We start from the raw sequence: 13,863 nt of genomic DNA, 5'->3' as shown, positions 1-13,863 counted from the left end.
TTTTTACTTTAAAGGAGACAATTCATTAAAAAATGTTTAAAATTTCTTAGAAAAACTCCACTTGCCTTTCCTGCCGCAGGGTTTTCTGTGGTAAACTAACAGACCTAATCATCACCTTTCACTGTGGGTTCCGTTAAACCTTCAGGAGCAGGGGATCCTCGAGGAAACCCACAATCCTGGACCTGCAAATAGCACCACCGGCAGTAAACTTTATGGCCTTAATACCAAAAAAGTACTTGATTCCGGGGTCCAGCAAGCTTTCACAGGTAAAAACCTAATTTCTTCGGACACGAGGCCCGGGTACCATTCAACTCGGCCAGAAAGACACCTTGAATGGATCTGTTTGCATCGCTAGCCCCAGCAAGGATTGCTCCAGAGGAGCTCAGCTCAGCACATCTTTACTCCATGACCAACACCTAGACACTGGTGAAAAAACTGAGGTACTCCCAGTAGTGGGAGGGGTTAAATAGGGAGTGCACTTTTTTTTGTCTTAGGGCGTGGCAGTGTCCATCACCTGAAGGTGGCCTATAACCCACATAGTAACTACTATGGCTCTATGTCCCCTGATGTAAGAAAAGAAAAATAAATACATATATACATACACACAGTAATACCTAGTATCTTGGTTTACGAGTAATGCGGTATACGAGCACTTTGAAAGATGAGCAACATTTTATTTAAATGTTGTCTTGATATACGAGCATGGTCTTGATATACAAGCAGTAGTTTTACTGTAAAAACAAAAAGAATTACACTCACAATGTTAAGGAGTCTGGTGTTCACCATGTAAAGCCCCTGTGTATATCTACAGTAAAGCCGCTGGTGTAGGGTATACAGTACAGTATTGTAGGTGGCCAGAGGTTCGGAGGTGATGGTGGCTCCCAGCGCTTCCTGGAGACACTCAGACTGTGTGGGGTGGGGTGGACATAACGTGCGTTTGTAGCACCCGGAAATGATGTCAAGAGTTCCCGAGTGTCTCCGAGGTCTCCAAGAAGCGCTGGGAGCCACCATCGTCCCCGAACCTCTGGCCACATATAGCGCTATTTACTGTACACCAGCGGCTTTACATGAATGAGCTCTAGACGCCTTAACATTGTGAATGAAATTTTTTTTTTTACATTAAAACTGATTCTCTCTTTTTCTCAACAGAGGTACATTACAATACAGTATTAATGAGCATTTTCTCATATTTTGATAAGTTTTATATGAATAAATGGCTATGGAATTAATTATCTGAGTTTCCATTATTTGCTTTGATATAAGAGTGCTTTGGTGTACTAGCATGCTTCTGGAATGAATTATGCTCACAAACTAAGGTATATATATATTTTAAGAAAAGAACTTCATTCCAAAAACCGTTTAAAATTCTAAATAAAACCTACATTGTTACTAAATCTGTCACCATACTGAAGCCAAGAGGGAGCCAAAAATGCAAATTATATCTCAAGACAGACACTCAAAGTAATTTCTGTTTGGGCTCTTTCTCTCCGATTGGAAGCCATGCTATGTCTTACCCCTACACTCACAGCTATGACAGCCTGAGGATGAATAGTGAGCGCATATGATTTCTAATTTTTCTTAGCTCTTTTACATGTCTCAGTTAAAACCAAAAGCAACCATTAAACAGCAAGTGCTTTTGACATGAATGGACTTTTATACCTCCTCAAAAAAAACAAAAAAAACAAAACACTTAAACCTCTTACCTTTCTTCTGATTGGGTGGAGGCCTTGCCTGCGATACTGCATTTAAAAAAAAAAAAAAAAAAAAAAAAAAAAAAACACACAATTAAATGAGTATGAGGGTGACTTGATTTATTAGATTACCAGTTAAATTATATAAAGTTTCAATATAAATCGCATTTTAGTTTTGCAGAAAAACAGACCTAAGTGCTCCTACTCCCACCCTACACAAACAAAATGTGCAGACTAGACTTGACATCTGGTAATGCTCCACAATGGACCAGGGAATCTCTACTGTAGATCAGCTATGGTTCTGGCATAGAGAGAACATAAGATCAGTCCATCTGCTCAGAGCAGGGGACAGGTCTTCCATTCTACTCTGTGGCCTAGAGCCTTGTCTGGTTTCTACAAAACAGAAGAATATCTTCAATGAGAACAGCACAACACAAAATAGACCATGTAAAGCAGACCTGGTTTGCACTGGTGGTCTGTGTTACTATTTCACATTTTGAAGTTGAGGGCATCTGCACTGTAAAAATGCAATTACCATATAGAATTTTTTGACATAGAATATCATCTAGGTAGGATGGTATAATGAGCTAAAACAGCGTCATAAAATTACAAGCTAAACCAACAAGGTATTTTGTTCGCTTTTGCATGTAAATACGGTATCGTGCAAACATTTGTCAGGTGTTAAGAAATTCTGTAAAGTAAAAATGCTTTCAAAAATATGCATTTTAATTTTTTTTTTATCAATTGTAAAGTAAGCAATCATAAGAGAATCTAAAGTAAATCAGTATTTGGTGTCACTACCCTCTGGCTTCAAAACAGCATCAATTTTTCTAGGTACACTTGCACGCAGTTTTTGAAGGCACTTGGCAGGTAGGTTGTTCCAAACATCTTGGAGAACTAACCACAGATCTTCTGTGGATACAGGCTGCCTCAAATCAATCGGTCTCTTCATGTATGGTATGATGGATAAGTATCTGCGTGTATTTCTCAGCATTGAGGACACCATTCATTGACTGAATACACCAACGTTGAGGACCATAGACGCAGTGCTCAGCCAAGGAAACAATGCAGTGAATGAAATACACATCATGCTTACATCCCTTCAACATCGGAAGATGTCCAGCAGTACCATCAGCACAAAGCTTGTGGAAACCAGTGAGACCCAGGTACCCCCCATCTACTGTCCAGAGAACTCTGGCCAGCAGTGATCTTCATGTAAAAATTGAAGCCAAAAAGTTATATCTCTGACGAGGAAACAAGGCTAAGAGACTCAACTTTGCACAAGACATATGAACTGGGATGCAGAAAAATGGCAGCAGGTACTCCAGGCGGATGAGTCAAAATTTGAATTATCTGGCTGTAGCAGGAGGCAGTTTGTTCGCCAAAGGGCTGGAGAGCAGTACAATAATGAGTGTCTGCAGTCAACAGTAAATCATGGTGGATGTTCCTTGCATCTTCGGGGCTGCATTTCTGCAAATGGAGTTGGAGATTGTCAGGATCAATGGTGTCCTCAATGCTGAGAAATACAAGCAGATATTTATCCATCATGCCATATCATCAGGGAGGGGTGCGCTTGGCCCCAAATGTATTCTGCAACAGGATAATGACCCCAAGCACACAGCCAGTGTGATTAAGAACCATCTACAGGGCAAAGAACAAGGAGTCCTGGAAGTGCTGGTTTGGTCCCCACAGAGCCCTGATCTCAACATAGAGTCTGTCTGGGATTACATTAAGAGACAGAAGGATTTGAGGCAGCCTATATCCACAGAAGATCTGTGGTTAGTTATCCACGAAGTTAGGAGCAACCTACCTTCTGAGTTCAAAAACGATGTGTAAGTGTACCTAGAAGAATGTATGCAGTTTTTGAAGCCAAAAGGGTAATCGCAGCAAATATTGATATGAATTTCTCTTCTATTTACTGATTTCCTACACATTTTGTTAATTGATAAAAGATTAACTAACAACATATTCTGAAAGCTCTCTTAATTTACAGCATTTTTTCCACAACTGCCATCACAATGTGTATATTATGAAATATTAAAAAATAAATAAAAAAATAAAAAGGAGGAGGAGGAACCACACAATATATGCTTGGCGAGGTTACAATATATAAAATGACTATACACACACTTCTTGCTACATTCAAAAATGTAAACGATACCATTAACCATCATAAGCACTGGGCTTTGAGTTAAGTTGTTCAAATAAATACATTTCTCAATGCTTTAGCCTGGCAGCTCCAAACCATCCATCTGCCAGTCCTCTGAATCACCGAGATAAGCCTGATACGCACTATGATCTTTCAAGGGTTGATAAAAATTTCACACTTTGACTAACGAGAAATACCATAAGCATGAACGCTGAAGGAAACTATGGCAAATGCAGGGGGAAAAACATTACTCTAAAAGGCATAGGGTGCACAGGATATGACAGGTTCTATACATCGATCATAACCGAAAATATACAAAAAAAAAAAAATAAATAAAAAAAAAAATCATACATGTCTGCAATAATTGCACATTTCCTGTATTTTAGCCCTTTATATACCATGCAATCTCAGAAAAATACCAAATGAGCTTTAGTTGTTCTCATAAATTATATATAATTGAGCTCCGTTTGTATTGTCCTTGTCACTTGCATCTCATATGTGTGAAAATCTTGCACATTTGACATCAAACTTCTTTCACCGCAAGACAGTTGTCATGAATTCCCTAACAGTACATGTGCATCTGAAGCTCACCCAAAAAAACAAATGTCAATTAGAACAATCAACATATTTGTTGGAGAGCTTGGAAGTGTTTGTTAACTTCTGTTTTTTTTTTTTTTTTTTTTTTTTTTTTTTTTTTAATTCTTCAAGGTATACCTGCTCCTCCTGCTCCATATACCAATGTGGCAATAAATAACCACAGAATTAGAACTAGGAGGGCTGTCAAACATGCAAGCATGATTCAACTTTCCCATCAGCGGACTTTAGCAAGGCAATATGTCCATGCTTAGAGAGAGGGGGTGTCTGGCACCACTTACTGTCAATAGTAATCACAATTCTTTCCTAAGAGCATTCCGCTAATTGGTGCCTACTGTACCCATAGATGTGTTTAAAACCAGTTCTATAATGAGAATAATCTAAAGATATCAGGAAGCAATAGATTACTAATGCAGCAACGTATTGGCAACAGGCCAAAGGTCCTCAAAGCTGACAGAGCAGACTATGTATTGGGAAATTCCAATGACATTTCAAATAAATCTGTTGTGGAAACATTGCAATTACAATAAGTTCCAACAAAGTGTTTTAGTGCAATATGTCTGATTGATTCACATTTTAGGAAACTTAAAACTCAGCTAGTGGTTACAGCCCTAAGCCCCACAGCAGCTGTATAGGACTGCTATTGCATGGCCCTAGAATGAATGGTCTTAAAGTGAACTTGACATGGACAAGGGGAAAAAAAAAAAAAAAACAAAAAAACAAAAAAAAACAACCCAAGGAAACAAAGCTAAAATACGACACATCATTGCTCTCGTCTTAGTCTTGGATCCTAGGCCCAGCAAGTTGATATTAAACCCAACTTTCTTCAAGCTCTATGCCCCAGGGCCACTAGCAAACTTTCAATTGCTGAAAGATTCAGTATATAGCAATTTCACTTTAGGCTGGGCTTAAAGAGAAAGGGAAGCACTGCATGCAATCTGGACCCATTTATCCAAGGGGTCTCCCTACATGGATTATTCTGAAGACTAACCCAGGTAAATCACAAAATGCCTGCACTGCACACCTTTTTATTTTGACACTTTGCTTAAAGTGTCATTAAAGTGGCTCTAAAGGCTGAAAGTTTTTTACCTTCATGCATTCTATGAGCTTATTCGCAATCTGGCGATGTGCACGAGAACAGCTGCTATCCTGGCTTTCTACCAAGACAAAGCAGCGGGAACAGCAGCCAGAGAGGGAGCAGGACTTGGGAGCAAACACATACGAGCGCCCCCATTAGCAAATGGATTGCAATGGTGGGACGAGCCGAGAGCACTGAGAAGATTGGGGCTGCTCTATGCAAATCTATTGCAAAACAAAGAGTTCCTTTAGTATCACATTAAATGCAGACTATGAAAAACTCACTGCATGCTATATAACAGTGTGCATACACACACAGTCACTAAAGCATTTGTTTTATGTAGTGAAAAATATACCTGGCATGCTCCATTTTCAGTTATCTTCAAAGATCTTCATTCCCCCCTTTTTCTCATCATTTCTCATCAGCGCAGCCCATGTGACTATAGTCACACACGTGGGCGTATACACAGCGGTAAGTTACACTCCTCTCTCCCTCCCTGTCACAAGTCAGCCTATTGCTAAACATTATGGAGACAGGGTATAGTATGCTGATTGATTACATTCACTAAGACTCACAAAAAGCTTAGTTTGGATATAAATTAGTGTTAAATGTATCAAATGTAAATGCTAACCCCCCCCCCCCAAAAACAAAAAACACCTTGCATGCAGAGGCTGCATGGAATAAAAGCTAGTGTCAGTCATCTTTGACTCCACGTACACCATATTAATGCACACAAATACACATTTGATGTTTAAGATTTATAGAGCGCTGTTTTTTGTTTGTTTTTTTTTTTTTTTTAATATACAGGTGTACATTTCAAAAAATTAGAAATTCGTCAAAAAGTTATTTCAGTAATTCAGTTCAAAAAGTGAAACTCATTATATAGATTCATTACACACAGAGTGATATAAGTCAAGCATGTATTACTTTTAACTTTGATGATTTATGGCTTACAGCTAGTGAAAACCCAAAATTCAGTATCTCAAAAATTAGAATACACAAGACCAATTAAAAAAAAAAAAAAAAAAAAAATTTTAATACAGAAATGTTGGCTTACTGAAATATTAGTATGCACTTGTGTCGGGGCTCCTTTTGCATGAATTACTGCATCAATGCAGCGTGGCATGGAGGCGATCAGCCTGTGGCACTGCTGAGTTGTTATGGCAGCCCAGGGTTCTTTGATATTGGCCTTCAGCTCCTTTTTACTGTTGGGTCTGGTGTCGCTCATCTTCCGCTTGACAATACCCCACAGATTCTCTATGGGGCTTAGGTCAGGGGCGTTTGCTGGCCAATCAAGCACAGTGATACCATGATCATTAAACCAGGTATCCTAATTTTGGCAGTGTGGGCATGTGCCAAGTCCTGCTGGAAAATGAAATGGGCATCTCCAAAAAGCTGTCCAGCAGAGGGAAGCAAAAAGTGCTCTAGAATTTCCTGGTAAAGGGCTGCGCTGACTTTGGACTTGATAAAACACAGTGCACCAACACCAGCAGATGACACAGCTCCCCAAATCATCACTGACTGTTGAAACTTCACACTGGAACTCTGGCAACTTGGATTCTGTGCCTCTCCACTCTTCTTCCAGACTCTGTGACCTTGATTTTCAAATGAAATGCGAAATTTACTTTCATACGAAAAGAGGAATTTGGACCACTGAGCAAAAGTTCAGTTTTTTCTCCATAGCCCAGGTAAGACACTGAGACGCTGTCTCTGGTTCAGGAGTGGCTTGACACAAGGAATGCGACAGTTGTAGCCCATGTCCCGGATATGTCTACATGTTGTGGCCACTGAAGCATTGACACCAGTGTAGTCCACTCCTTGTGAATCTCCCTCAAATTCTTGAAAGGCCTTTGCTTCACAATCCTCTCATGGCTGCAGTTATCCCTTGTGGAGGGTGTCAATCACTGCTGACTTGACAGTTGTCCAGAAGACAGTCTTCCCCATGATTATGTAGCCTACTGAACCAGAGACCATTTGAAGGCTCGGGAAACCTTTACAGGTGTTTTGAGTTTTTGAAATTTGAAAAAATTTGAAAAACCACTGAATTTTTGGTTTTCACTAGCTTAAGCCATAATCAAAACTAAAAAGAAAAGAAATGCCTGAAATATATATCACTCTGTATGTAATGGATCTAAACAATAAAGGCATTCCACTTTTTGAATTGAATTACTGAAACAAATTAACTTTTTGATGATATTCTAATTTTTTGAGATGCGCCTGTATGTATACTTTTGATTTGAATTGCTCTTCTGAAACCAAACCAGGGCTGTACAAATTCATACTGCAGTAAAACAGTATCCTATCAGCTTGGAACAAAGGGTTCAAGCTCTACATTCCCAATGTGTCTGGCTCCAAAGCCTACGGCCACATCACCCTGATAGCGCCCAATCTCGTCTGATCTTGGAGGCTAAGCAGGGTCGGGCCTGGTTAGTACCCGGATGAGAGACCACCTGGAAATACCAGGTGCTGTAGGCTGGGTGTGCCCGAGCCTCAGTTTATAGTTAATATCCAAAAATCTACTAAGGGGAAAATCCTTCCTTCAGTTACCAGGGAAGTGGTAGCAACATATGCCAACATTTTTTGTTTACGTTGGGGAACAGTCCTGGAAGAGGTAACTGTCCAAGAGAAGTGGCCCATATCAGAAATGGCCTTGCCCATTTACATTTTAAAAATTCAGGCAGAGCTCTTGGTCCTGAGGTTTACGGTACTGTCCTGCCAGGATTCAATCTGACAATGCCACAGCAATGGCCTATATTAATTACCAAGGGGGCACAAGAAGTTGTGCGGCCCAGAGAAAGGTGAATCATATCCTATCTTGGGCAGAAAACAATGTACTTTGCCTATTGGCAGTCTTCAACCTAGGAATAGAAAATTGGCAGGCGGACTACTTGAGTCGCCAGCAGTTGTTCCCGGGAGAATGCTTCCTTCACCCCGATATCTTCCTGTCAATATGTCAAAAATGGGGGATCCCAGACATAGATCTGTTTGCGTCCAGGTTCAACAAAGAAATCGACAACTTTGTGTCAAGAACAAAGGATCCGCTAGCATGCGGAACAGACGCCTTGCTATTCCTGTGGAATCAGTTCTCACTGATTTATGCATTCCCTCCTATTTTGCCTGTGTCCATGACTTCTTCGCAGGATCAAGCAGGAAGGGAAGTCGGTGATTCTTGTGGCCCCCAGCGGGGCCCAGGAAAGCTTGGTATGCAGAGATTGTAAAGATGGCAGTAGGGGGGCCCATGGACCTCACTATCACGGCCAGACCTTCTCTCGCAAGGTCCGGTGTTCCATCCTACTTTACAAACGCTAAATTTAACGATCTGTCTACGGAGACCCACACTCTGAAAAAGCGTGGACTGTCAGGTTCAGTAGTTTCTACCTTGGTTAATGCAAGAAAGCCGGCCTCCATAATTATATATTATGGAGTCTGGGAAACATATGTCTCCTGGTGTGAAACCAGGAGTTGCACCCCAGGAAATAGGTCAAAGGTAGAATCCTTGCCTTTCTTGCAGATGGGGTGAGAAATAAGGCTGGCCCTGAGTGCTTTCTAAGGACAGGTCTCAGCTTTATCTGTATTATTTCAACGACCACTTGCTTCGCATTCTTTGGTTCGTATCTTTATTCAGGGAGTAACACTGTTTAATCTCCGGTTAGGTAACCCATGAACCCTTGGGACTTGAATTTAGTTTTGTCGGCATTACAAAACAGCTTTTTTTGGGCCGATACGACATATTCTCTTGGTACTTTTTTGACAAGGGAACAATTTTTTCTAGTAACCATATCTGCTGCTAGAAGGGTATCAGAAGTGGCTGCTCTTTCTTTTTATTATTCAAGGATAAGGTAAGTATTGCGTCCTCATCCTAACTTTTTACCAAAGGTAATATCAGGTTTTTATCTAAACCAGGATATTGTTCTACCTTCATTTTTCTAGAACCCTATTCTATGGAAGAAAAATCACTACATTCTCCTAATGTGGTGAGAGCACTACTTAAGGCGACTGCTCAGATTCGGAAAACGGATGTTTTGTTCGTGTTGCCCCGAAGGTCCTAAAAAGGACAGGCAGCATCGAAATCTACTATTTCTAAATGGATTTGACAAGTAATCATTCAAGCTTATGGTTTAAAGAGGTAGTTCTACCCTCTCAAATCACTCCTCTAGGGCTGTTAGTGCTTCTTGGGCAGTGCATCACCAAGCCTCTATGGCTCAATCCCACAACTTGGTCTTCAATCCATACATTTACCAGATTCTATCTGGTGGATGTAAAAAGACATGAGGATGTCGCCTTTGGGCTGCAGTCAGCAGTATAAACCTCTGATCTCATGGTGCCCTACTTTGATTGTGTCTCCCTCTCCTCAGTTGGCATTGCTCTGGGACATCCCACATAGTAATTACTATGGCTCTGTGTCCCGTGATGTACGATTAAAGAAAATAGGATTTTTATAACAGCTTACCTGTAAAATCATTTTCTTTTGAAGTACATCACGGGACACAGAGGTACCGCCCCTCTTCCTAGTATACACGTGTATTGCTTTGCTACAAAAATGAGATATTTCCAGTAGTGAGAGGGGTTATATTGGGAGGCAACTTCCTGTCTAGGGTGTGCCAGTGTCCAGCACCTGAAGGTGGACTATTAACCCACAAATTAATTACTGTGGCTCTATGTCCCGTGATGTACTTCAAAAGAAAAGGAATTTACAGGTAAGCTGTTATAAAAATCCTATTTTCACACTTTATCCTATGGTGGAGAAAATTCACTAAAAGTGGGGTATACCAGCAATTAACGCTGCTATATCTTCTGGGAATAATAGTTTGACTTGTCCGGCAGACAATGCTCAAATGCTTAGGGGTCCAACGGATAAAAAGTTGGAATTCACATTTAGTAAAAAAAAAAAAAAACTTTAGTAAAGAAAAAAAAACTTTTTTCTCTGGCAGATTGAGTTTCTCAGCCTGCACTGATAGTAATTGGTTAATTGTTGAGACCAGTTTAAACACATCAATACTGGGAACTTTCGCCCCTTCCTTCCCAGGGCAATTTTCAGCTTTCAGCGCTCTCGCATTTTCAATGACAATTGCGCATCATGCTACACTGTACCCAAATGAAATTTTTATAATTTTGTTTGCACATATAGAGCTTTCTTTCGGTGGTATTTATTCACGACTTGGTGGTATTTATTCACGATTATTTGTGATAGAAGCGAAAAAAGAGCGGAAATTTGGAAAAAAACCTATTTTCTTTATTCTATTTTAAAAGAAATTCAATAAAATAGAATTTTGTCATACGTTTAAGCCAAAATGTATTCTGCTACATGTCTTTGGTAAAAAAAAAATCCCGTTAAGTGTATAATAATTGGTTTGTGTGATCACGGACAGAGGTATGCAAATGATCATGGTCATATGTGTGTGCAGATAATCATTGGGACATGTGATTTTACTGGGACATGTGGGGGACAGGTGTTTTGGGGGACGTGTGTGTGGGGACATGTATTTTGGGTCATTGTGTTTTACACTGTTTGTTACTATGCTGGTGATCGTTGTGTAAAAAGCTGTAAAAAAAACAGCTCGTACACACTGATCATCAGCCGGCTGCAGTGATCTGCTCTCCTCCCCTCACCGACAACTAATGTGTGAGGAGAGAAGAGCTGATCGCCTAGCGTCCGCCTCTCTGTTTACATCACATGACGGCTGTGATTGGACACGGCCGTCATGTGATCAGGAGGGCTAATCACAGAGCCCTCCTGCAGATCTGAGATGTGCTGTGTCCGGGTGACACGAGCGCATCGGGATCGCGCCGCTGCGCGGGAGATCATGTGACTACAAAACAGTGCTGCAGGAATAAGATACTTAGACCCCTTTCACACTGAGCCACCCCAGGCGTCAGCGGTAAAGCGGTGCTATTTTTAGTGCCGCTTTACTGTCGTTTTAGCGACGCTATTCGGGGATAAATCCGCCTGCAAAACGCCGCTGCAGCGGTGATTTGCTGGTGCTGTCCCATTGTTTTCGATGGGCAGGAGCGGTGTATTCACCACTCCCACACCACCGCAAAGAAGCTGTTGGCAGGACTTTTTGTGTTGCTCTGCCAGCGCAGCGCCCCAGTGTTAAAGCATCGGGTTTCACACTGGGTTTGCAGCTGAGGCTTTTTTCAGGCGCTATTTTTAGCGCTGTAGCGCCTGAAAAATGCCTCCAGTGTGAAAGGGGTCTTAGAGCATTTAAAAAAATAAAATAATGCAGTGGCATGAAATACTGTATATGATTGATGTGAATGAATTATGGCAATTCACACTTCATTTAATATCACTTTAAGCCAGGCCAGGCTTTTCAAGTGATAAACAGTTAAGCTCAGGTATGCAACCTAAAGTGACACAGAATGCATGTTCCTATATCAGTGTTTCTCAACCAAGGTTCCGCAGGAAATCTACATTATGGCAGATGTATACCGCCAAGCTTGTCCTTAATGCACGCCGACACTCAGTGTGCATGAATACCGGATGGTATCTCTGTAGTTCTGGCTTCTGTAAGGTCGGGGGGGGGGGAGCAGGGGAGGAGTGGAGAGAGCGGGAACGGGAGCCGAAGGAGGAGGTGGTCTTATATAGCTGCCCTGACAGGAACAAGTGGCTCAATCCAAAAGGTGAGCTCCTACAGCGGCTCTCTGCCTCCCCTCTGCACTGTGCTCCGATGGCTCTCCGTTTCCCCTGCACTCTGCATTACCACAGCTATAAGAGTCTTATAGCTGCGGCAATGCAGAGTGCAGGAGGGACATCAGAGCACATGGCTGGATGTTAGATATGGGGGGGGGGAGATGGGCTCTGACTGGGACCCCTGCTGTAAAGGGGGGCTCTGACTGGGACCCCTGCTGTAAAAGTGTAAAAGGAGGACTCTGGGACAGAAAACCGATTAAGTTGAAGATTCGCATATGCTTATCTCAAGTTCAGCCCATAATTGAGCACCTGTGCAGAAAAAAATCACAAGTTTTACATTAAGGAGGTGTTTTTTTTTTTACAATATTTATTCTATTTTTTGATAGTTTTATTGTTGTTATATCTACAGCCTGCTGATCAGATCCAATGTTCTGTGAGCTGTAGATCTGAATTTTTTTTTCAGGGGTTCTGAGATTTAAAACTTTTTGCCACGGGTTCCCCGAAGGCAAAAAGGATGAGAAACACTGTCCTAAATATTTGGGAAAAACACCCTGATCCACTCATCTGAAAGCATATTTTTTCTTCAGAGACAGGGAGGATATGCAAGAGATCTAGGTCCTCTCTAGATGCACTCTAAAATTACAAGCCCAAAAGATAAAATAATCCAACTTATTAAAAAAAATACGAATATAGATGGACCATCAAGTTAGTAATTCACTAATTGACTATATTTCTTGCCTAGAGTGCTTTTTAAGATCAGAAAAAATAGACAACAGCATGAATTTAAACTTTTGAGAGCTGTAGATAATTAGGACCACAGATCATGGGTTAATATGTTTTAGGTAGATGGTGCAGATAAAGTAAAGAACCAGGTGCTTCCAGTTGTTGCCGTGGAAACCAGAAGCCCATTTCAGTGCATATAAAAAGGCCACAGAAAGTTGCAACTTCTAGCACAGATCACTAACCTTATGGTAAAAGAACAATGAGCAACAACCATAGAAAACCATGGGCTTGGTTCTACTTGTTCTATTCTATTGTAAAGTCTAGCAGAATATAAAGGCGCTAAATAATTAAAAAAATTTAACAAATTTAGCAATTAAGAGTATGTATCTTAACATTTATGACATCAGATGCCTTGGTTAGAGGAGTTGGAAACACAACTGGAAGAACATGCAGTTCGTTACACGGTTGGAAAAGATTTAAAAAAGAGAAGAAGTAGTATGGGAATTTTTTTTCCCCCCATTCATACTTACCTAGGTGGATGCAACATGGGTCTCTTGGAGCCTCTACACTGAGAACCGAGCGATTGAACATTGCGATCACTCAGTATTCAGAGCTCTGTGAGCAGAGAGCTGCAGACTGTCAGTCACAGCTCTCTGCTCTTCTCCCTCCTCGCTCACTGGAGTGCTGAGCTGTGGAGGGGGTAGAGCAGCTGTCTCAGGCTTTCAGTGGCTCGCCCATTCACATCCGTCGCTCCATAGAGGGCAATAGATGGCCCGATCCGGTCTGCTTGTTTTTTTTAGGACCGCCTGTGTAAAAGAGCCCTTAGGCGCGCCAAACAAGAGTCTTTTTTTTGTTCAACCAATGGGTTGAACAAAAGAAAATGACTTGATTCCTCCAGCCACACACTTGATGGCCACTTTATTAGGTACACCCTTTCAATTGCTTGGTAACACAAATTGTAAATCAGCCACTCACATGGCAGCAACTCAATGCA

The 13,863-nt window shown here is 41.2% G+C and overlaps 1 protein-coding gene and 1 pseudogene across 2 annotated transcripts in view; one reads left to right on the top strand and one right to left on the bottom strand.

Annotated features, from left to right (window-relative positions):
- Positions 1-13,863, bottom strand: part of CDC73 (cell division cycle 73) — a 247,593-nt gene that overhangs the window by 71,623 nt on the left and 162,107 nt on the right. For both annotated transcript variants that reach the window (XM_073592885.1, XM_073592886.1), the window contains exon 12: positions 1,704-1,739. In XM_073592885.1, coding sequence (XP_073448986.1) covers positions 1,704-1,739 — 36 coding nt within the window. The remainder of the gene's footprint in view (positions 1-1,703; positions 1,740-13,863) is intronic.
- LOC141103937 (5S ribosomal RNA) lies at positions 7,869-7,987 on the top strand (annotated as a pseudogene).

The sequence above is a fragment of the Aquarana catesbeiana genome, linkage group LG07, assembly GCF_042186555.1.
Source record: "Aquarana catesbeiana isolate 2022-GZ linkage group LG07, ASM4218655v1, whole genome shotgun sequence".
NCBI lineage: Eukaryota > Metazoa > Chordata > Amphibia > Anura > Ranidae > Aquarana > Aquarana catesbeiana.
Note: the sequence above shows the minus strand (reverse complement) of the source record. Positions and strands in the feature narration are given on the sequence as shown.